At 37.0% G+C, this 24,716-nt stretch overlaps 2 protein-coding genes and 1 long non-coding RNA gene across 3 annotated transcripts; 2 read left to right on the top strand and 1 right to left on the bottom strand.

Moving 5' to 3' along the window:
- Window positions 1-4,518: 4,518 nt before the first annotated feature.
- LOC139980022 (tigger transposable element-derived protein 2-like) lies at window positions 4,519-9,578 on the bottom strand. Its single transcript, XM_071991370.1, has 3 exons — window positions 9,449-9,578; window positions 8,798-8,862; window positions 4,519-8,098 (listed from the first exon to the last, which is right to left on the bottom strand). Exons 2-3 carry the CDS (start codon window positions 8,800-8,802, stop codon window positions 6,184-6,186), a joined length of 1,920 nt encoding a protein of 639 aa, XP_071847471.1. The 5' UTR covers window positions 8,803-8,862; window positions 9,449-9,578; the 3' UTR covers window positions 4,519-6,183.
- Window positions 9,579-10,108: 530 nt separating this feature from the next.
- Window positions 10,109-11,654, top strand: LOC139980026 (uncharacterized). The gene is made up of 3 exons (XR_011797430.1): window positions 10,109-10,247; window positions 10,818-10,951; window positions 11,232-11,654. It is a non-coding gene; the product is annotated as an uncharacterized lncRNA (long non-coding RNA).
- Window positions 11,655-12,818: 1,164 nt separating this feature from the next.
- Window positions 12,819-18,594, top strand: LOC139979602 (uncharacterized). Its single transcript, XM_071990568.1, has 5 exons — window positions 12,819-13,008; window positions 13,824-13,873; window positions 15,248-15,413; window positions 16,973-17,098; window positions 17,581-18,594. Exons 1-5 carry the CDS (start codon window positions 12,987-12,989, stop codon window positions 17,616-17,618), a joined length of 402 nt encoding a protein of 133 aa, XP_071846669.1. The 5' UTR covers window positions 12,819-12,986; the 3' UTR covers window positions 17,619-18,594.
- The last annotated feature ends 6,122 nt before the right edge of the window (window positions 18,595-24,716 follow it).

Below are 24,716 nucleotides of genomic sequence, written 5' to 3'. Positions count from 1 at the left end.
GTGTCAGAAGGACAGGCTTGACTTCACTAAAGAATTGCTAAAATAGTACAATATTGCAGCAACCCGACGGATTAATAAAGTGGAGAAATTCTTACTAACATTTTGCGGCATTGTGAACCAATAGTTTATATCTTTTAGCATATTGCTTCGAGAGGCTGTGGGACACGAGACTTATAGATTTGAGAGGACAAACCTTAAAGTTACATCAAAAGGAAATGGAAACTTCCAAGTATCTGAGGGGTTTACTTTTCAATACTGATTTGTTCCTTTACACACACACGCACACACATGTTTGTATTACATTCCAACCGAGGACCCCATTGTATTTTCCATTGTTCAAATCCCTAACCTTAACAATACCCCATACAATAGAATTCTTCCGAGGACGTGGTGATTCTTTAGAAATCACAACCGAGGACCTGGAATTCTTTTGTTCAAGTCCTCGGTCAGATAGAAAACAAACGCACGCACACACACACAGAAAGGGTTTTTTTACCGAAAAGAAATGGACTTTTTTCATGACAAGCCCACAAGGGGTCTTCTTGATATTTTTTTTTTATAGAAAACTGAGAGCCTGTGGCGTTTCCCCCCCCCCCCTCCCTTTCTCCCCAAACTGGCTCCGACTACAATGGATCTGTCTGTGCTTCTGATAAGCATTTAATAAGGACAAAAACTCATGGAGGGGTAACAGTTAAATACCATTTTATTTTGTATTAGAACACAATACCGGTTGAAGGATTTTTACAATTTTTTTTGCTTTTAAATTAATAGTTACAACTATCTATGCTGAGTAAACTACCGGTATATAAATACGATATATAATATTCAAGTATTTGTGTACCGTTAACGGTCATCTACAAGTGTTATGTAATATGAATTTAGAATTTTTACAATTTATATTCTGATTGTTCGATAATAAAGTAAATTCTTGAAAGCAATTGCAAGTTTGTTCTTAACCGGTTATTTTCAGGGTTTTTTGGGCAATTTGATATAACTTTATACAATATACACAGATGATGATACAGTGATAACGATAAGAGTAATAATTAATTAATTAAGTAAATTCGGTCATATCAAAAAATAACCTTGCTCATAAAAGTGAAACTTTTACATTTAATGTAATTTAATTTAAAACAAAAATCCGAATAGTCTCATAACGAATAGTGACAATAATAGTACTATTTAAAGCAACATATGCATTTACCACTAGGTTTAAATAACCCTTAGTTATGACAGTAACAAGTAAAGTAAAAGAAAAGTCAAAATGATAAACTAATGAAAACGATCAAATTAACAGTTTAACAGCAAAATTCAGCGAACGACTACCAATGGAGTTGCAGCGGAATATTTCCTGTAAGTTCATTTAAAATCCACCCAGGGGAGGGGTTATTTGGGGGGGGGGAGGTCTTGGAAGGTTTTTTAATTCCATCTAAAGGGACTTCTTTGTTTAAAAAAATAGCAAAATCCGTTAGAGTGGGGGAATTTTTGCACACTCTTATGACTGGCAAGGCATAAGCTATTTTAATCCAAAATAACAAGCCCCCTCCCCCTCCTGCCCCCTATACTGCAGGAAATCGATGTTTATATTAAACGCATTCGTTGACCAAAGAATTTAAGAATTTGATCTGTTATACGATTGACAAATTTAAGTTCAGTAGTTCGCAAATACGTCATCGGTAATCAGAGAAAGAAGAAGGAAGAAAAAACCCTTTTAGCTAGTTTAGTAAATTACAGAGAGAAATAAGCTCAGTATTATCATGAACATTCTGGATCTCATGCAAATCTGTTCAGAAGACCGGGAATATGTTATAAAAATAGCCAACGTTAAACAACAAAAAACAAAGACACACAAAATCAATAAAAGAAAACCTGTTTTGTTTGAGTTGTAGGCCTTTGTGTTTTTCTATAGTCAGACATGCTTTTTTTTTGTTCGCACAGATTAAGAAAAAGAAAACGATTCCTTCTTTGAGTAAATTTAAAAAATTTGATCTATATACTACGATCAATGTGAGACTGCCATATGATACAATGGTATACATACGTCACGATCACTATGACGTCACCAAACATTACGCTTATACGAAAACGGTGTTCATTTCTTTACGTAATATCGATGACAGATAAAGTAGTACTATTTTTATGGACCTTAACAGAGAGAAAGGTTTAGATGTTTAGTTAAAACTTTCAAGCAAAAGAGTCCAAAAATATCGCAACAGAGACAGACTGATACCAATGAGAGTGAGACGATGTTGGATAACGCGCATTGATGAGATCAGTTGATATATATATATATATATATATATATATATATATATATATATATATATATATATATATACATATATATTTATATATATATATATATACATATATACTACTACATATATATATATATATCATAATTTTCCCAGTTTTTGTAAGAAAATTCAGTTGATAAGGTTTAGCAGAATTGTCGTCATGAGTAATCAAGAAGCGACATGTGGGCCATGAAATAAACGGTGCATTTGGCGCCTCGGTCGAAACTATAGCACCATTGTCGACCGAGAGCAAATCGACGCCTTCGGTGCCTCAGCAGGTTGGCGACGCCTTCTACGCCTCGGACCCAGCTACATATCGGTCCCGGGTCAGTATATAAGCGTTTAGGTCAATCCGTCACTGGCAGATCAGACCAGATCAAAGCATTAGATATTACTACGTAATTAAGTAGAAATATCTAATGGGGTAGATCATTCCGACAGGTTAAGGTAAAACGATCGCAGTCATATCATGTTGATAAATTCCTAAATTTATAATAAAAATATCCATAAAGTTGCAAACTATGAAGACGAAATATGTCATAAGGTTTCCGTACTCCAATCTACTCACTTTAAAACTCCTTTATCCCGTGCAGTCCCTCCCCCTCCCCCATACCCCCTCGTAACAGGCGAACTAAAATGGAAATCATTATAGTTAGAAGTGGTCGAGGTATTTTTACTTCATGAATTTAAATTTAAATTTAATGTCTAACGTTTTGCAATAATATTAAACATTATTATTATTATTTAATAATAAACCAATAAAATACAAGATATTGGGGAAAAAAATATATGAGATTATTAAGATGTATTTATCGTACTGTTAATTCAACCACAGTGGGTGTAGATATATCATATGTGTATATATTTATATATCAACCCTATTAAGTAAGCATTGGCTAAAAAATATTAGAAATAAATACAAAAACCAAAAAATAGAACGAGAAAGAAAGAATTATAAAATCAATGGTGCATTTAGTGGAGAAGTACTTCCGGCCACTTTCGTTTCCTCCAATAAAACAATTAAAACGGTTGCGTTAAAAAGAAATATATGAAAACGTAAATTATATATATATATATTTTTAATTGTACATGGGTTCCGCGACAAAAGATCGCCGATCGTACTCAAAATAAAAGATTGCCGGAACCAGTCGAAGTGGTAAACTTACGAACTAATGTGCTGTTAGATGTGAGGTTTGAATTAATTTTTTATGCTTTGGTAAGAGAGTAAACTTGGACGAACTTTAAATAGTAAGTGCATGAATAGCGCGTAATGACCCGAGTTCCGCGTAAAAAAAATGGCGGTATATTTTTTAAGTTTTGCAATGAGTTATTCACCATTATGGTAAAGTTCATCCTATATTATGATGGCTTACCAAATTTACGGAAATTGGTGGACTTAAAATTAATGTCTAACTTATATAAGTTGCAATTTAGTACTAAAATCGTCAGAGAAGTTTAACAGCGTTTAGTGTGTATAGCTATGCATACCAGTTTAGCGAAATATTAATGTGGCATATTGAATGCACTTGTCAGTTGTACGACCCACCCCCGGGACCTATGCCAACATTGAAAATAGTGTCTCCTACAATGTTACATCAGATAATAATGTATTTCACGTTTGAGCCTAGTTTGCTACGGTTCTGCATGCCTCAAGTGATTTCTTTGAGTTTGAGGGTACCTCTAGACAAATTACCAGGAAAAGGGTGTGTCATTTGTATGTCAATGTTTTATATTCAAAGTTAGCAAATTGTGTTTCACTTTCCAACATTTGTAAGTCTGTTCATATAACTGACAATGTGCATAAGTTTTGATGATGCCTTTTGACACTGCCTCTAGTGTAACGTTCATAGTAAGCCGTAAGTTTATTTAGATGGTATATAGGCCTAGGCCGGTAGATAGTTGTGTGAGTTTGATGTTTCATATTATCATGGTTTTGTGTTTCATTTCATGCAATTTTAAAAACTATTTCTTTGTTTCAGATCAATTATTAGGCCAACTTAAAAAATTCATATGTAGTGTCACCACCCACTCCTTTTTTAGAGGCCGCCTGCTTTGTTTTTAAATGATAAAATTCTATGTCTTTTAAAAAAAATTGTAGACTCAGCATCACGATGTCTTTGCTGTAGAAATAGTCAATTGCTTTTTGACCAGCAAGCAGCACAAACAGGACAACAATAGTGATGAGTGTCAGTCTAGGCCAAAAAACTGTGCAACAACTTCCTTCTGTGCTTGAACTTTTATTTGCTTTTTTTTTCAAATTTCAGTTTGTTGCAATATCATAACATTTGATTGCAGATAAAATTCCATAACAAAAATAAATGATACCATTGACAGTGCTCACTGCTAACAAAATGAGGTATAAGCTTGCTGTATAATTAGACTTGACAGGATCAGGAAATTAGGAACCAAACATAATTCAGTGGACAGGTTATGATTGCTAAACCAATCACAATGCAGGAAACCATTATAAGTATTTATGAATGAAGGTTATCTTCCATTCCCCTCTCGCTTGGACTGCTGATATAACTCATTTGACTTTGGTGTCATAACCTGTCCACTGAAACAAATCAAAAAACTAAACAAATGTAACCATACATTGTCCTTACTAAATGACAATGACAATGAAACTGTTTATTTCCAACACAAAAGATAAGTTCATTTTAAACAAGAATTCAATACATACATGTAATCAAATAATCATGGTATTATATCTATTTCAATGAAAACTACCAAAGATCTAATGTGTGGAAAAGGAGAAAAAGTGAAGTGCAATACGTTTTCCTCCAAATATATGTTGAAAAATGTAGACAAAAGAATTAGTCAAGACAAGTTAACATACATAAAGTTACAAAAATAAAAATAAGAAAACAGAAAATTGAGGAAAAAAAGAGAAAAGATTGAGGAAAAAAAGAAAATGAAGAAAGAAAAGATTGGGCATTTTTACTTTTTTTTTTTATACTATTTTACATTAATGGAGATAATCAATTTGAATACACCAGTATAGAAATCTATTAGTTATTACCAATTATTACCAATAACTAAATAAATTAGTTATTAGAAATCAAACGTAACATGGGCTTTTCTTTTACACATCAATCTATAACAATGGACAAAGCCAGTTTATTATGACACTTATTAAACTAACTACCCTGGCTGATTACAACTTTAGACAATTGATAATTTCATAGCATCACCACCCTTAACTTTTGGGAAAATATTTCTTACCTTGTTAATCACTTCCCCAATTTGAACTGGTTTGCCATATATTTTGTACACACAGGGTATAACTACTCCACCCCCTTTCTCTGATGGGTGAGGCCAAGGTGGAAAGCTAGGAACAGGCTTTCCCGTTGCTACACATTTTATAGAGTAATTTTCATCAAGTAATTGCCGAAATACTGCAGCTAAGCCTCTTGGGACATGTCCAATGATGAGAGGGATAGGGGTTACTAAATCTTTCACATATAGTCCCTGTGAGGTCTTCTGTTCCAACACATTTCCCTCTGTGATGCTTGGCATCCAAACTAATATGGCATCTTTGTCATGTATATTTGCATATTCTGGTTGGAGAATCATCTCCAGGGCAAAAGGTGGAGCAATTTTATATTCATGGTAACCTTTGATTACACTGTCTTCTATCTGTACAATGATAGTTTTTTGTCCACCTGTAAGAAAATAAATGATGGATGATAGTTGGAATGTTGTTTTGCTTCTATCTTCCAAAGTACACAAATTGCCTCACCAGGCTTGCTATAAGCAACAATATATGGGATAGCTAGAATTCTATTGATGAGAATACCAGCTTAAATAATTCAACATTTTGCATATACCCAAGTTACAAACAATGAAACAAGAATTGAATTATCTTCTTTAACAATCTAAGATTCTATTTACAATTTGGACAACACCATTCCTTTTTTCTGAGCATTTTAGCAGTTACAAGTGCTTTTGGCATACATGACATATGATACCATTGGTTGCATGTGTCACATCCAACCCACCCAACCTTCACCTTTTCTTCATATTTTCCTCCACAGATAGGGCATCTAAACTCTTGAGATTTTTTTTTTTGAACAAGGTTTTCAATTCCCTTCTTTTCGAAATGCTTTTTCTTAGCCAAGAGTTCCTTTCTTGCTTTTGACCGGCATTTGCTGAGGAGATGTTCCTTCATTGTATCTATTGCTGTTGGACTTGTAACATCATATGGCAGCTCATTACATAGCCTGCGCCTAGCCTTCTTCTGTGGCTTAACCGAAGGAAGTTCTGTTGCCTTTGTTAAGTGTAGTGACACTGCTCTTTGTGCATCTGGAGTTGTTGGCATGTGTACTGTGGTTTCAGGTGATGCTTCATTTGTTGTCACCTTGTCTGCACATTCTGTGTCAGTGGTTTCTTCTCTAAAAGTCAGGGAGGGCATGGTCATCTCATCAGTGACAGCAGCTCTGTTTACTGGAAAAATACCAGATGATAAGAAGCTCTTCCTGATTAGACCAGGCCTTTCCAAATCTTCCCAGATGTTGCCAATGATTCTACTAACATTTCTCTGTGTAATTGTCTCCCCAGGATTACGGGCCACCCATTTCCTAAGATAATCCCAGTAGGACCTTTTCATGTGTCCAAAGACACCAACATCTAGCGGCTGCAAAAAGTGTGTGGCATTAGGTAGAAACCGGTACAGATGTATGTTGCTTTCTTCTGCTGTTTGGAAGAGATCATAGGCAATATGCCCTTCATGTGAGTCTAACAGTAACACTAGTGGTCTTTCATTTCCAATGTTTTGGACAAACTGGTTTTGGAACCAGTATTGGAAAGATGTTTGTGTCATCCATCCTGACTCTGTAAAGTATGCCACACTCTTCGGAGGTGCACCTGCCAGGGGATCCCAAGAATTGGGTCTGGTTCCTTTGAATAGGAAATAGGGAGGGAGAAGCTTACCATCTGCATTGGCACAAACACCCACTGTTATTTGTTTCTTACCCTCACTGGAAGTCATTTGTGGCAGTGCTCCTTTCATATGTCGAGATCCAAGGGCATACCTAGGTGGTTTGCCACTCAGTCCAAACCCTGTCTCATCAAAGTTGTAGATGAGCCCTGGCTTGTCTGTAAGGTTCAGGTCAGAAATGAAACAGTTGAAGTTTCTAAACCAGTCATCAACTGCCTGTTTGGTCACCTTGGCTCGTGCCTTGTTTAGCGTTTTTGTAGGCTTTAGTTGAATACTAGGATTCCTCTTCAGGAAACCTGTATACCAACCATTAGATGGCCTGCCGCTTCGGAAAGGAGTGCTTCTTCCATCTTTTGTGATCAGCTCTTGGACTGTGTCCTTAAGCTGCTTAGGAGAAACAGGAAAACCTCTGTTTCCCATTGTGACAACCCAGCGTGCTAGATGTCTTTCCTCACCAAGAGTGAGATATGGTTTTGGTCCATTTCGTCTGTACCATTTTACATTTCCAATAGCTCTTCTTTGAATCTGATCGTAGTGTACTCCATTGGCACTGGCTGCTTCATGGATTGTGGAGTACTTTCCAGAAGACAGACCTTCCAGTGCGGTTCTGATACGTTCAATTCGAGGTTTACTTGGATCTTGGTCAATCATCCCCTCCCTCCGATAATTTCTGGTGAACAAAGCTAGTTTCTTCTTTCTGTCAGTAAGCTGGCTTTCCTGGCTTTGCGGTTTGTTACAGACATGCCTTTTGTGATGATACCTCCTTTTTTCTCTAGTAGGAATGGACAAATCAATCTCTTTCCACTTACTTTTCTTGTTGGATGGCCCACCAGAGTCTTCATTCAATTTTCTTTTCTGTGGTCTGCAAATATAAATAGGCTATGGTATAAAATAAGAAGAGTGTAAATTTAATAAAAAGGAGTAGCTTAATAGACTGGGATAATGTTTCTAGTAGTGTGCATTTGGCACATGATGGTTTATCAAGAAAGGCAAGTACCAACTTCAATCAAGAGAATATCTCATCATTTTGAACTCCATTCTTGGTGAGGGTGTAGGGCCACTGGGCATGGGGAACTGAATCCCTGGAATGATAGCCTCTCGTCTTAGAAGTATGATGTGCTACACCAAAGTGCCTTAAACTGTGATGTAGTCAGCACAGGTACAGTAGGTTGGTTGTACATGTGGGGTCAAATAGGTTAGTGATCTGTGTCCTGGGGAGGGTTCTCCTCCTTATTTTATATAATTAAGGGTGCAAATAGTTCCTCAATATTTTGTTAAGGAATTATCTATTTGTTTGAAAAAAGATGTAGGTACATATAGATTAACTGCTTTTGTTGCTGCACTTCAATTCTTTGGTAGGGGGGGGGGTGCCCTGCATTGACCCTACCTAGATCCGTAGTAGTCAGGGGCTCAGGGCACCCCCTCTTCCCCCAATAATTAAGAAAAATCACCTCTGCCAGTCAGCATATATTTTATTGCTCTACAAAAAAATCATAATGGGGTGGAGCATTCTTTTAATAATAACTTAGTGAAATGAAGTAGTAAATTAAAATAGGCTGACCTCATTTTGTTCTTTACGGAGATGTATGCACTTCTTAACCTTCAGGAAATGTTTTGTATGTACACCTGAAAAGTGAAATTAAACACATCGCTATAATTTTTATTCGGATTTTGAGATACAGTATAGGGATTCCATACTTGAACAGAACTTTAAACCTTTAGCCTCTTTTCTAAATGCTGAAAGGGGTGGCGCCAGGATTTTTTTGTCGGTGACTTGAGCTCCCTGACATTGTTTTCCTTAGCTCCTTGACTCGGGACTGATGTTCCTACTGGATACTTGACCAGGAAATCAAGGTCACATTTATCCATATCATAAAATGATCATAAAGATAAATACACAATAATAATTTGTTTGCCTAATTGCTCCCTGACAAAAGTAAAATTTTCCCTGATGGGGGTGGGGGAGGGGGTAGACCTTCCCGACAGGGGGATTAACCCCTCCACCTTTCTTTTGCCACCCCTGGGTGGTAGCAATCTGTTTGTCACCACTAGTCTGCAGCTATGCCAAACATTGGCCTATATCCATTGAGCCTAGGTTCTGTTTCAATTGAGCATAATTCCCTTCCTAGAATGTGGAACATTATTCTAAAGGGATAATAAAGTACAATTCAATTGAAACATCAAATATTTGAAATTTCTGAAGGGACAATACCTGTGTTATCCAGAGCAACAGCGCTTTCGAATTCCAGATCGTAGAACAAATTGTTGTTGTTGATAGTGGTTGCCAGGGGAATATGTTGAACAAAACATTTTCGCCGGAATAGACGGCACCGATGAACAGGTGCAAATGTTAAATTGAGTTTCGTACAGGAAGTGACACAGTGAACAGTACAAGCAAGAAAATTCAATTAAATAAAAAATATCTTCGAATATTTTACAAAATTAGGCTAATATATATGCGGTTGACCCTAAATATTTCTATTAGTAGCTCTGTGATTCAAGTTATTCAACCCTATAGAAATGGAATCATCCTACTTATTTGCATATGTACATGGCAGACAGTTACAACAAGTGCATGAAGTTTCCTGACCGGCTGTACATACCGCGCGTACACAGTTGCAGTACTCTACACTGCTCAATTGTGTATATGTACATCTTATTCCTAGTACGAGGTAGTTTACGCGGAACTCGGGTCGAAGCAACGGGTTTTTTAAACAAAATATTTCTAAGTTAGTGATATCGATGGATTAAACACCCGTTAGAATGGAGGGAAAACACAACGAGCCTTCATATGATCGTATCAAATAGTTGCAACGATGGTGCTGATGAGATGTTTTACTATAGTGTGAAAATATGACATGTTTACAAAGATGCAAGTTACTGTTCAATATCGTTGATCGCACAAAAAAACCGTTTTGGATTTGATATATTTCTCATCACCGGAATCTTTCGTTACCACCAAACTTTTAGAAAAGTAGCATTATTGTATCTGATTGATTTACCAAAAAAAGGTAAGAATTTCTGTTTTGTATCTTAGGAGTTACAAGCAAAAGTCGGCGATTCTTACGCGGAACTCATGCATACGCGGAACCCATGTACCTACTGTAGGTTAACCTTACTTGGTCCTACTCCTAAGCAAACTTAAAGTTAAGCCAACTTTATTGTCACGTTTCTTAGTGAACTTACTCTGACCTAGGTTCTATTCAACCATGATACACGCGGGCTTCAGGTTGGACAAAGTGTGGCTTTATTTACTAATAAATTACGGTGATTTAGCTGGTTAGCTGCATAACCATATTGTTTTGGTTCGCTGTAATTACTGAAGCCGTTTGAAGCTAGCATCCACAAAGGCTAACAGTACATTTGTGACACTGACAGCAACCACTAATACTATGCCACATCAAAGGCCTCCCACAACAGTATGGAACGCCAATGACAACTTGATTACAGAATTATGAGTGTGGTCTCGGTCTTCAGACTTTATTCAGACAAGTTTAATCAGCACGTAGAATAATAATATTATGCTTTGATAATCAACAGCTTTAAAAAAAACACATTTTAAACCTCTTTCTAATTAACAGTTTGGACAAGCACCGAATCAGTCGACGCAGTGCCACTACACTCTTCTCGTGGAACACTGTACGACCCACGTAACCGGAGAGCTGTTGCATTCAACTCCCAAGAGTCGATCTTCCTTTCCATATCCATCGAACTTGTAAGTGGAAACTAGCCGAGTTACCAAATGAGATTCGGGAACAGACCAAGATTCTGGCTGTGTTGATTCGCAATACGATGGGCGCATCCGTCAACTACATGTTATCCAATCTGATGCACGTCATCAGATACTGCATCGCTACATGTGGTTGAGAAGTTGATCTCCAAGTCCAACGATTACTGGCGAATCTGGAATTGCACAAAGCGAAGTAGTCGTTTGTTCATTTTTAATTCTAAGCATAACGAAATTTACTTCACCATGTTTGTACCTTTTCTTGCAGATCCATCATAACTCCGAGCTATATAACACCTCTGCTCCGCGACGATGACGTCATCAGTGCATCTGGATCAGAGATGAGCTGAAACAAGACCCGCTTGACTTACTTATCAGACGGTTCTGACATCCACCGACTTCTCATCTCATATACTCTCGCCATCTCCAGCCTCCTCCGTCAGCCTCACATCTCATCCACTGCTTCCTCCATCAGCTTGCCTTCTTCTGCCGTCGGCATCACTGAGGCAACACTGGCTACCGGTGACGCCGCTAACATCCATCTGGACGAGCCCGCTCCTGCCGTCTCTGAATGTTTCGCTGAAATAGGCAACGACATCGCCGAAACCGTCAACATCGACATACCGTTGAATCACCGCGATCTTCACACCGAGATAACCGAACGGGTCCCGGAAATCTTCCAAACGGTCTCTTCTACCCGAATCTCGAAGAAACATTCCTTTTCCTTTCTCTAACATTTAAAAAAAAATAATAATAATTGAGTGTCATGTTAACTTTGTTTTTGTTGAAAATCCAAAACTTTTTCCCAAAATTTATTTACTAAAATTTATTTACTAAAACTTATTTACTTAAATTTATTTACTAAAATTTATTTAGAAAATTTATTTACTAAAATGTATTTACTAAAATGTATTTACTAAAATTTATTTACTAAAATTTATTTACTAAAATTTTATTTACTACATTTTTTTGTCTCAGTCTGCTATCGAAATAAATTCATAAAAACTATTAAGTTTTTTTTTTTTTTTTTTTTTGGGGGGGGGGGTTTCTTGTCTTATTTTTGTTTATTTTTTGCTTTCACACGCTGAATCTTCCCGTGGTGTCCCCTTCCCCAACCGCCATTAGAACTGAAGGGGAAAACCTGAATCTACCATGAATTTAAAGGAACATAATACTTGCAGACCACAATAGCAGCAATGTCATTTACAAAACCAAAACCAAAAAATAGGACCAATGATCCATATGCATAAAATTTGGGAAATGAAGACGAAATGGACCGTTTTTTTCCCACCTCCGAACAAAAAAAGGGTCATCGTTTTGGTATTCTTCTTTTCTTTTCCTATTTTGGATTCTTGTACTTTCATGCTGCTGGGTTGATGGGGTGTAAAATTACGGTGGGTGATTTCGATTCCGATTTGAGGCCGACGGTGCTATCGATTTGAGACCAACTTCTGATTTTTATTGAAGTGGTGCTCCCCCCCCCCATGCACCCCACCAAAACACACAGATACATGCATTTAATCAACCAAAGTTATGAAACTGTAAATTGAAAACAATTACATACAAAAACTTTGAACGTTTAAACGAGGAAAATAATACTCTAACATCTTTCATTCCGAGCGCGCACTTGACAAGTTCTTGTGCATGGGAGAGCTTACAACTGAACTGATTATCGATTCTATGTAAGTCAGCCGATGTGAGGCAGATATAACACGCAAGCGCGTCATTCGTTGCGCATGTCGTCTGTCAATATACTTAGGCGGAATCTATTTGATTACTGGTAAAACACAGATATGGGGAGAGCTGGTTGCGTAGCAACGTTATTCTCGCGATGAGCAATTATGCCGAGGTACTCTACGACTGAAACATCTTTGTACAATACCTAGCAGATAAGAGGATGTGCATAGGCCTATACACATGCCACGACGAACATCATTTTGTGATTCGTGAAGGTAATAACCAAATTATTGGCAGGTTTGCAAAACAGTGTACTGAAATCTTATATTTGAGGGAATAACAGAGAATGTTGGGTATACACGAAGCAGGTATGTATAACGTGTTCAATAATAAAAATGAAGAAATGTTACAATTTCTGTCATTTCCGATTGTATAAAATCGCCAGAGAATCTTTACTCCGGTGAAGTCTCACTATTTTGACTATACGGAAGATGTAACTAGGTATCTATATATGTACAATCATAGAACTAAGAAAGGGAGAGGTAGAGAGAGAGAGCCGTTTAATACAAAATAAATTTCATGTTACCTAAACACCTTTCGCTAAGTATGTCGTCATGATTTACAGTTGTTCATTTGTGTATCATATTAATAATATTCTCTCGATATAAACGGTACATAATCGTTATCCTATGTATGCTTATACTATATAGACCCACTGCACATATCTATGAATACTATTACATAGTCTATAGCTATTGTCACGCAATATTGTAGCGGACTGCAGCGGTAGTGGAACACAATATATATATATATATATATATATATATATATATATATGTATATATATATATATATATATATATACATATATATATATATATGTATATATATATATATATATATATATTAAATTAAATATTAATATATATATATTCCCCCTTCAAATTCAATATAAAATATTGTACTTAAGAGAATCCATTTCCGTACTAGTACGCTGATATTTGGACGCATCATGTGTTTTTTCAATGCTCAATACTTACAGCATATATGCATATTCATAACGTTGGTGGTATTTGCACCCTGCAGTCGGGCAAATTTCTTCTATATACACTTTCATTTCCTCCTATAACTTCAGAGCGTCTGCCAGTTATTATTAATATTATTTCTGTTTCACTGAATACAGCATTTCAAGGATGCCTGCCAGATATAGAGTTAGCTCTCAGCAAAGGCGAGGTAAGGAAAATATATAAATAGCCTATACACTCTTATAAAAACGTAATGAAGCCAGGTGGGTTACCATATGAAGAAGCCGAGGAAGGGCGACGAGGGTGAAGGGGCAGGGGCAGGAATAGCGTGGTCAGCTTGTTTGTCCTAATAATATGTATCCAACTAGTTATTCTGTACTGGGTTTCGGACATCATATTTGTTCTTGTAGATGTAGCTATATATACTTGTACATCCTCTACAACATTGTCGTAATACATAATTAGTTTGAAAACAACATATCTCCTTTAGTTGGAAGAATTGTTACCACCCGCTTAGACTCGTAAATAAAATAAATCTAACGCATTTTCAAAGACTTTATTTTTTTCATCATGAAGACGCCAATTAGCGAGTTACTAATTTTTACATTTCGTCTTCTAGGCACAGTTTGCTTTAATATGTTAAATCGGTAAGAATAACTTGCTTTGATCAAATTCACTCCTCTTTAAAATTATATTTGGTTTGATAAGCAGGTAACCCTGTGAAAAGTATACCAAACGCACATAATATGCTAGAAAATAACTCAAGCTTGCATTCCGATCCAACCAGGCTTATACTGGATACATATCTTATTTAGCTTTTGGGCGAAACTAAAATAACCCATTTATATATATGTTAGCGTACTTGTACTAGAGGCGTGTGATAGGAGTGAATGGTTTGAGGGGAGGGCGTGGGGGTGGGATTGGGAGGTGGGAGGGAGGAAGCAAACACTTCAAAGGTCAAATGCACATTTTTTAATCAGTTTGTTTTTTCAATCAATTTGGGTCAGCACGCGTCCCGTGTTCCTCACCTTTCCCGCTTAACCTGCACCGTATTCAACAAATATTGGCCACTTGCAAAGAGAGAGGCTACATTTCGTTTAATATGAGAAAGAGCACATTTGAATAAGAATAGTGTATTTTTCATTACCATAAAAAAGAGGCACTTTAATCTTACAAAAAGGGGGACCTTTTATGTTCTACAAGTACCACATATGCCTATCGGCTTTACTGCTCCTGATAAGAGGATTGGTATAGGCCAACTAATAACAGCCATACTTCTCGGGTTGTAGTGTGATAAGGGATTGATTGGGCCTAGAATATCACTGTTTGACAGACATGGCATGGATTGATTGGATATCGTCGTCGTTAATGGTCGCATGTTGATTGTGTAAAGTAGAGTGGCACGGGGCCTGTAGGGGTCCTTCCTCTGAATATCGTTTGCCGCAGAAGATAAGCTACAAACATAATGTACCCCACCCCCCCCCCCCCAAAAAAAAGCGAAACAAAACAGGAATACACATATAGTCTGATAGTGGAAACAATTTAGCAGTATGTTTGACCTTATTCTTAACGTTATTGACAGGACCCGAACTCGAAGGACCCGATGGGTAATACTGCTATTCACAAGGCTGCCGCTAACGGAAACCTGACTTGTCTCCAGAGATTAATGAAGCAGGGTGGTGACGTCAGACAGGAAGATGCGGCAGGGTGCACAGTACTACACGTAGCGGCAAGGAACGGTCATATTGGTATACTGTCAATGTTCTCAATCATCGACTAGCATATGTTGTCTTAAACCAGTTTCTTTGTTTTAAAAATTTATTTTAGATACTTTTTAAGCTTCTCCGGTACTAAAACTCATTGTACCATTGGCGTCGGTTTGCCACTCAAAGTATGTGTTTATGGATGTGTGTGGGAGGAACTGGGAACGTTGAGACTGGCAATATATCTGAGTGCCATCGTTGTAGATTCATCTAAGCACATTGTGAGCAATATATGGGCAAGTTTTCTGTGCCCCGCCAGACGGCTTTTTAAAGCCATATTGCAAAAGGTGGTTAGACCAACTTGTGCGCGCTCTCAATAATGTTTGTGTGGGTAAAAAGATGTTATAAAAAAAAAGCTTAAAGACTAAATTGCTAAATTCCAGTTGCCATTAATATTGGTATGATTTTGCGGTAATTTATGAAACTTCTTTCGATGTTTTTTAATAAATAATCAGTCCATTCGTTCGTAAAACTACTTTGAACATTTCTGGTGAAAAGCATATCTTGGCAGCATATTTAATCGAGAAAAGATGAACTTTTAAAATTTGACAATTTTTTTATATAAATGAGTCCGCTGACAAAAGAAGTATAGAGTGGGTGAAAATCACCATGACAATAAAGTTGGAAAGTCTTCGCTGTGTTTAATAATGTGACAACAACATTTGTAGAGCGAGTGAAGTTTTGAATTCTGAGTACATTGATGTTGAATCGATCATTCCAAGTGTGTCGCATTTCAAAAAAACAAAATTGTAAAACAAAAGGTTTGTAAGAACATTTGACATGATGATGTCACATAGTGGTTATCTACGTTGAGTCATTTCATGGAGTAACATTGAATCCGCGTCTGAGTAATTATGAGCTTCTCTTGTAAATATGACATCTTCATAAACATTCATATTTATAGAGATGTGAATAATATTCTGAGATGGGTTGTCCACCGAACAGCCTGGGCCTGCGTAAAAGTATTCATTTGCACAACCTTGTATTAAGACCTAATTGTAGACCTAATTTATAGTCTAAATATGCCTCAGAAGCACCATTGGACCACCAAACCTTTGAATTTCTTCTGCGTTGGAGCCCCAAATACCCTACATGGGAATGGCAAATAACGACCTCACAACCAAACCCTTTAGTTGTAAAACTCTGAATCCGCCTTCAGCCCGTTCATGAGGGTTTATGCCCCTACCTAACTCAGTCGGTGGACATTTTGCACCCCCCCTACCCCTTCACCTTTGAAGTCCTGTGCACGCCACTGCCACCTATAGTAATATGCCTTTGTCTTCCTGCAAGAATCACATTGTCCGACCCGGGAAAATTCCTGCCAAGAGCAGCAAACTTTACATAGGATAATTGCTGTTAGGCCTACAACTAGCGTCAACAAGCTAACAAAACAATTCGTTTTCGTGTGTGTGTGTTTTTGAGTCTCTCTGTTTGTGAGTGAATAGTTTGTTTTGGTAGGTACTTTAATTTGTTTCAGAGATATATATATATATTTATATATATATATATATATATATTATTTTATCGTTATTATTTTGCGACAGAAACAGTCAAATGGTTAATTACAAACGGATGTGACATCAACACTTTATCAAGAAAGGGGAATACCGCAAGAGATTTAGCTCGTGCCAATGGCCAATCAGAGGTCTCGAAGTATCTCAAAGAATACGGTAAGGAAAGAATTTTTCACACTTTGACTAACTACAACAGGTCTGATACAACTTGGGATTAGCCACAGGCGCAGATACGGGCCATTTAATCACACAAATATTCAAAAATTGTTATTAGCACAACCTTGCATTTAGACGTAATTTAAAGTCTAAATATGCCTCAAAATGAACCTTTGACGTTAACTTATTTTCCGGGGGAGGATCCAATGATCCTCCTTCATTGTGGTAAGCTTCAATGACCGCAGGACCACACCCCCCCCCTTTACAAAATCCTGGCTCCGCCCCTGAGTCATGAATTGATTCTAAGCATATATAAATACGAACCAATAGTTATGAAAATAACGGGTGGAAGTTCGTCCGGGACCTAGATGGACCTGCATGGAGCCCATCCAACCCCTCCTTCAATAAAAAACAATTAATGATGTATCCAAACTGACCATTTTTTTTCATTTTGTTTGTTTTTATGAAACACACATTTGCAGGACGTGAAAAATTCGACTGGGAGACTGCGGTGAACTAAGATAGCTTGTACCAACCATCTGTGGGAGATCTTAATTGAGAGTCGAATACACTATATTATATATATTAAACAACATTATACAGCGTAATAGTTCTTTATCATAAGTCAGAGATCCACGAACTTTATGATGCACGGCCCAGGATCTTCGATGAGGACTGAAACACGGCCCACCAGACCCCACCACTCAGAATCGACGTCTGGAAAAAACTAGCCACCAGCTTTAATTTGGGTCGTATCGGATAGTTTGGCGGACCGTTGTCATAGATGATGGTTTTTAAGAACATATCATTATCAATATCCATGCTCTAATCAATAGTCAACGCTGTCATATACTTTTTGTGGAATTCTTCTGCTGTTAAAGTTCTACAGTTCAAGAGAGTTCACCAGATTATCGACTCTGCATGCATTAAAAGAAGGATTTTTAATATACAATATGTATAATTATATCACTTATATTTTGTACATAATGGAGAGGTGGGCATAGGAGTGATGGGAGGGCTAGGGTAGGGACATCGATAGAGGTTAGGGGGGGGGTCGCGAATTCATAAGGCTGCAAGTCAATGCCACATAAAATCAGTGAGTTATTTCCCCGTATATACCAAGGTATCCAAGCAATGAGAATGGAAAAGGTCTCTGTACTCGTGAAAGTACACTGCCATTGTTCCTTAAAGGTCATCGGTATTGCCCTACCCCCCCCCCCCAATATGCTAGATTGTCGAATAATGGTCACCCATGTTCAAACTTTAATAAGCTAAGTACTGCTACACCCTTCGGGTTATTTGTTCCTTTCATCATAGTCATTTAAACAAAATTCAGCTAAATTTGGAACCAATTCTGATGACAATTAAAATGGTGCCAAATATTTTTTGACCAATTGATCAACATCAACAGATTTGAGTCTTCAAAAGACCGTTGTATGCATGTTCCAATTGTTCCTAGTAAATTAAATGTTAAAAAACTGGAAAAAAAAGCGACAATCTCTTTTTTATTTGGTTTGTATTTTTGGCATTTTTTGTCTAAAGTATTCTTTTTCTACTATTTTTGATACCCGCGCTCTCTCTTTCCTTAGAATCCTTCCCAGTATTATTAAATCTGATTATGCCCAAAAAGTAGCGTAAAGTAGATTTTGAGGTTTTATCAAATAATTACTGCCAAAAAAAGTGAATACTTTTCATGATCTGATTATTTTCACTGTTGTGTGTTCAGTGACCAATCAATCAGTGACATAATCAAGAAGAGATCCAAACGCACTCCTGAAATACCCCACTCACAAGCACCTCTCCTCAACTCCCAGGCAATTCTAAAGCGAGAGGACAACACTTACCAAACAAATACAAAAACAACCCCAACCCCCCCCCCCCCCCCACGAAAAAACAGATTAAATAATAAAATTGTATGCCTAATGTGATCTGCATGGAATCAAAGCAAGTTGCACTTTTTGATAAACTTTTTTTTAGCAAGCATCATGTGTAGCATGATGTTCTCCTCCTCAGTGTTGGCTAAGATCATGTGTAGTATCTGTTCCGTTTCGAGGGGAATGGTGATGCACACCCGACGATGATCACACAGTCACAGTCCCGATGCAAGGGGACTGGGTTGAGAGCGGATCAGTCGTTCGGTAGTTTGGTTTTCGTGCCCAGGTTCTTTCCTGGGCGACTTTTTCTTAAAAATCAAATCTGTTTTGTACACAGGAGCATACAGGGGGCCGCCAGTCCACAGCGTGCTGAGGTGCACCCAGTGCACTGAAGCATACAGGGGGCTGCCAGTCCGCAGCGTTCTGAGGTGCACCCCAGTGCACTGGAGCATACAGGGGGCCGCCAGTCCGCAGCGTGCTGAGGTGCACCCAGTGCACTGAAGCATACAGGGGGCTGCCAGTCCGCAGCGTTCTGAGGTGCATTCCAGTGCACTGAAGCTTACAGGGGGCCGCCAGTCCGCAGCGTGCTGAGGTGCACCCATGCGCACTGAAGCATTATGTCTCGGTTAATTCGTTACACCGAGATGCTACATAAAAGCTACCATCATCGACCATAATGGCAATTCCCCCCCCCAGATCCATAGGTAGAGGAAATATATTATCATGCAATCACATTATACCTAGGTAATATCATATAACGCCTTACTTATTGAGAAATTCGATTTACGTGGCATTGCTTAAAGGTATTGTAAATTTGCAATCCATTTTAAAGAAACCAATTGCGGTTTTTTTTTCTTGTCACAAAATATAGTACTTCTCGTCTAGCTCATTTAATTAGTTTTGTCGCAAAGTTGTTTTTACCCATTCCATTAATTTCAATTTTTACTTATCTAAACATTGTAAACATGTCTTCCCCTAGATTTATGTTTCATGAAAATGTTTCAAAAACGGCTCCTTCCTCTCCAAATCACGTACACGTATATAGATATTAAACATTTTGAAGTTACAAGTCATCGTTACTGCAGGTACTCCTCATGTATTATAGAAAAGATTTTGTTTCAGTTATATCCATGGGGGAGGGGTGTGGGGGGGGGGGTTGGTCCCCGTATATTGAGAAAGAAATCAACATTTTTACGGATAAAACATCGACAACTGCTTCTAGCATTTATAACTTTGTTCTAGTGTAATCTCATATAGATATTCATTCCCTTCATCTGCATGAATGTTCAAAAACAGGTTTGTATGAGTTCGTGTTGGTGTTTATGAGTGTGCGTGCTCACCAGATGGTTCTTGCGGAAAATAAGAATGGAAGTTGGGGGTGGGGTTGGGGGGGGGGGGAGGGGGAGGTGCACTGACTGACTGAGAGGCAGCTGTGCTATATATGTGTCAGAAGGACAGGCTTGACTTCACTAAAGAATTGCTAAAATAGTACAATATTGCAGCAACCCGACGGATTAATAAAGTGGAGAAATTCTTACTAACATTTTGCGGCATTGTGAACCAATAGTTTATATCTTTTAGCATATTGCTTCGAGAGGCTGTGGGACACGAGACTTATAGATTTGAGAGGACAAACCTTAAAGTTACATCAAAAGGAAATGGAAACTTCCAAGTATCTGAGGGGTTTACTTTTCAATACTGATTTGTTCCTTTACACACACACGCACACACATGTTTGTATTACATTCCAACCGAGGACCCCATTGTATTTTCCATTGTTCAAATCCCTAACCTTAACAATACCCCATACAATAGAATTCTTCCGAGGACGTGGTGATTCTTTAGAAATCACAACCGAGGACCTGGAATTCTTTTGTTCAAGTCCTCGGTCAGATAGAAAACAAACGCACGCACACACACACAGAAAGGGTTTTTTTACCGAAAAGAAATGGACTTTTTTCATGACAAGCCCACAAGGGGTCTTCTTGATATTTTTTTTTTATAGAAAACTGAGAGCCTGTGGCGTTTCCCCCCCCCCCCTCCCTTTCTCCCCAAACTGGCTCCGACTACAATGGATCTGTCTGTGCTTCTGATAAGCATTTAATAAGGACAAAAACTCATGGAGGGGTAACAGTTAAATACCATTTTATTTTGTATTAGAACACAATACCGGTTGAAGGATTTTTACAATTTTTTTTGCTTTTAAATTAATAGTTACAACTATCTATGCTGAGTAAACTACCGGTATATAAATACGATATATAATATTCAAGTATTTGTGTACCGTTAACGGTCATCTACAAGTGTTATGTAATATGAATTTAGAATTTTTACAATTTATATTCTGATTGTTCGATAATAAAGTAAATTCTTGAAAGCAATTGCAAGTTTGTTCTTAACCGGTTATTTTCAGGGTTTTTTGGGCAATTTGATATAACTTTATACAATATACACAGATGATGATACAGTGATAACGATAAGAGTAATAATTAATTAATTAAGTAAATTCGGTCATATCAAAAAATAACCTTGCTCATAAAAGTGAAACTTTTACATTTAATGTAATTTAATTTAAAACAAAAATCCGAATAGTCTCATAACGAATAGTGACAATAATAGTACTATTTAAAGCAACATATGCATTTACCACTAGGTTTAAATAACCCTTAGTTATGACAGTAACAAGTAAAGTAAAAGAAAAGTCAAAATGATAAACTAATGAAAACGATCAAATTAACAGTTTAACAGCAAAATTCAGCGAACGACTACCAATGGAGTTGCAGCGGAATATTTCCTGTAAGTTCATTTAAAATCCACCCAGGGGAGGGGTTATTTGGGGGGGGGGGAGGTCTTGGAAGGTTTTTTAATTCCATCTAAAGGGACTTCTTTGTTTAAAAAAATAGCAAAATCCGTTAGAGTGGGGGAATTTTTGCACACTCTTATGACTGGCAAGGCATAAGCTATTTTAATCCAAAATAACAAGCCCCCTCCCCCTCCTGCCCCCTATACTGCAGGAAATCGATGTTTATATTAAACGCATTCGTTGACCAAAGAATTTAAGAATTTGATCTGTTATACGATTGACAAATTTAAGTTCAGTAGTTCGCAAATACGTCATCGGTAATCAGAGAAAGAAGAAGGAAGAAAAAACCCTTTTAGCTAGTTTAGTAAATTACAGAGAGAAATAAGCTCAGTATTATCATGAACATTCTGGATCTCATGCAAATCTGTTCAGAAGACCGGGAATATGTTATAAAAATAGCCAACGTTAAACAACAAAAAACAAAGACACACAAAATCAATAAAAGAAAACCTGTTTTGTTTGAGTTGTAGGCCTTTGTGTTTTTCTATAGTCAGACATGCTTTTTTTTTGTTCGCACAGATTAAGAAAAAGAAAACGATTCCTTCTTTGAGTAAATTTAAAAAATTTGATCTATATACTACGATCAATGTGAGACTGCCATATGATACAATGGTATACATACGTCACGATCACTATGACGTCACCAAACATTACGCTTATACGAAAACGGTGTTCATTTCTTTACGTAATATCGATGACAGATAAAGTAGTACTATTTTTATGGACCTTAACAGAGAGAAAGGTTTAGATGTTTAGTTAAAACTTTCAAGCAAAAGAGTCCAAAAATATCGCAACAGAGACAGACTGATACCAATGAGAGTGAGACGATGTTGGATAACGCGCATTGATGAGATCAGTTGATATATATATATATATATATATATATATATATATATATATATATATATATATATATATATATATATATACATATATATTTATATATATATATATATACATATATACTACTACATATATATATATATATCATAATTTTCCCAGTTTTTGTAAGAAAATTCAGTTGATAAGGTTTAGCAGAATTGTCGTCATGAGTAATCAAGAAGCGACATGTGGGCCATGAAATAAACGGTGCATTTGGCGCCTCGGTCGAAACTATAGCACCATTGTCGACCGAGAGCAAATCGACGCCTTCGGTGCCTCAGCAGGTTGGCGACGCCTTCTACGCCTCGGACCCAGCTACATATCGGTCCCGGGTCAGTATATAAGCGTTTAGGTCAATCCGTCACTGGCAGATCAGACCAGATCAAAGCATTAGATATTACTACGTAATTAAGTAGAAATATCTAATGGGGTAGATCATTCCGACAGGTTAAGGTAAAACGATCGCAGTCATATCATGTTGATAAATTCCTAAATTTATAATAAAAATATCCATAAAGTTGCAAACTATGAAGACGAAATATGTCATAAGGTTTCCGTACTCCAATCTACTCACTTTAAAACTCCTTTATCCCGTGCAGTCCCTCCCCCTCCCCCATACCCCCTCGTAACAGGCGAACTAAAATGGAAATCATTATAGTTAGAAGTGGTCGAGGTATTTTTACTTCATGAATTTAAATTTAAATTTAATGTCTAACGTTTTGCAATAATATTAAACATTATTATTATTATTTAATAATAAACCAATAAAATACAAGATATTGGGGAAAAAAATATATGAGATTATTAAGATGTATTTATCGTACTGTTAATTCAACCACAGTGGGTGTAGATATATCATATGTGTATATATTTATATATCAACCCTATTAACCCTCTAATGCACTCTGGGTCGATATCGACCCAAATAGTCATTGAATTTATACAAAAATAGTACTCAGCCATCTTACATCATACAACATTCATTAAGGTATTGAAATGTAGCTAAGACCATACGTTTGTGTATAAAACAAATAAAAAGGGGGGTCACTGTGATTTTTTTTTAGTGGGTGGGGCTCAAAGGTCAAAGGTCAATCTGAAAATGACGTAATTTGGCTAAAAATCGATGTTCGCTTCATAAAAATCGTGACAGAAAATAAGAGTTGAACAAACCCCCCCATTATATTTGGTATAAACCCTAACATGTTTTGAACATATTCTGAGCATTTCAGGAACATATCTATAGAGAGCTCTGAGAAAAATGCAAATGACCTTGAAATTTCCTGTAATTTGACACCAAAATCGTCCAAATCCGTTCATTTTTGATAAAATTCTCATTCCCGAACGCTTCAACCTACGTACGTGGTTTTTTTTTCTTATTTTAGATATTTAGGCCACTGCAACATTTGTAATTGATAGTTATGGCATAGCGCCCTCGCATTCCTTTGTAAAGTCGATAGCAACCACTGTTCTTGCGTAATATTGTCTTTGAATGTTTAGTGTACAGTCTCAATGGACTAATTAGTTACGTGTACACTTTCAATAGGCCGTGGCCCAAATTTACGGTCCAATAGGCCCTAAAGATGTGGGACGATTGGTCAGATACCATGATAAGGTCCAGGACCTTCTGGTCGAACCAGTTTATCAAGGTTCGGTCCTTTTGAGGACCCAGAAATCGTAAGTCAATAGCGTTGTTTACAAAAAAGGCTAGGCTAGGCCTAACGTTATGCCAACGTTAGGCTGTAATTTTCGAAAGTAAACAAAGTAAACATCATTTGTACTAAATGAAATCAGTCATAACTCTGTCAATCCTCAATAGATTTCAGAAAATAAGGTATCATCTGAAAGAGCAACCCCAGAAGAACCTTTATCATACAATTTGAAGTCAATTTTGAAGTCATTAGGGATTTTTATTGTATTTTGGTGTTTTCCAATTAAAACTAATTTGCATATTAAAATTTGCATATAATTTGCAATTTTTATAAAATTATCAATTCCAAAT

The sequence above is a fragment of the Apostichopus japonicus genome, chromosome 14 (genome assembly GCF_037975245.1).
Source record: "Apostichopus japonicus isolate 1M-3 chromosome 14, ASM3797524v1, whole genome shotgun sequence".
NCBI classification, from domain to species: domain Eukaryota; kingdom Metazoa; phylum Echinodermata; class Holothuroidea; order Aspidochirotida; family Stichopodidae; genus Apostichopus; species Apostichopus japonicus.
Note: the sequence above shows the minus strand (reverse complement) of the source record. Positions and strands in the feature narration are given on the sequence as shown.

What these genes read in the sequence shown, in the direction of transcription:
- LOC139979602 (XM_071990568.1), top strand. Translation starts at nt 12,987, where the DNA reads ATGTTGGGTATACACGAAGCAG. An exon ending in GTTGGGTATACACGAAGCAG is followed by an intron (nt 13,009 to 13,823) that starts GTATGTATAACG and finishes CACTGAATACAG; the next exon opens with CATTTCAAGGATGCCTGCCA. An exon ending in GAAGTATCTCAAAGAATACG is followed by an intron (nt 17,099 to 17,580) that starts GTAAGGAAAGAA and finishes ACACATTTGCAG; the next exon opens with GACGTGAAAAATTCGACTGG.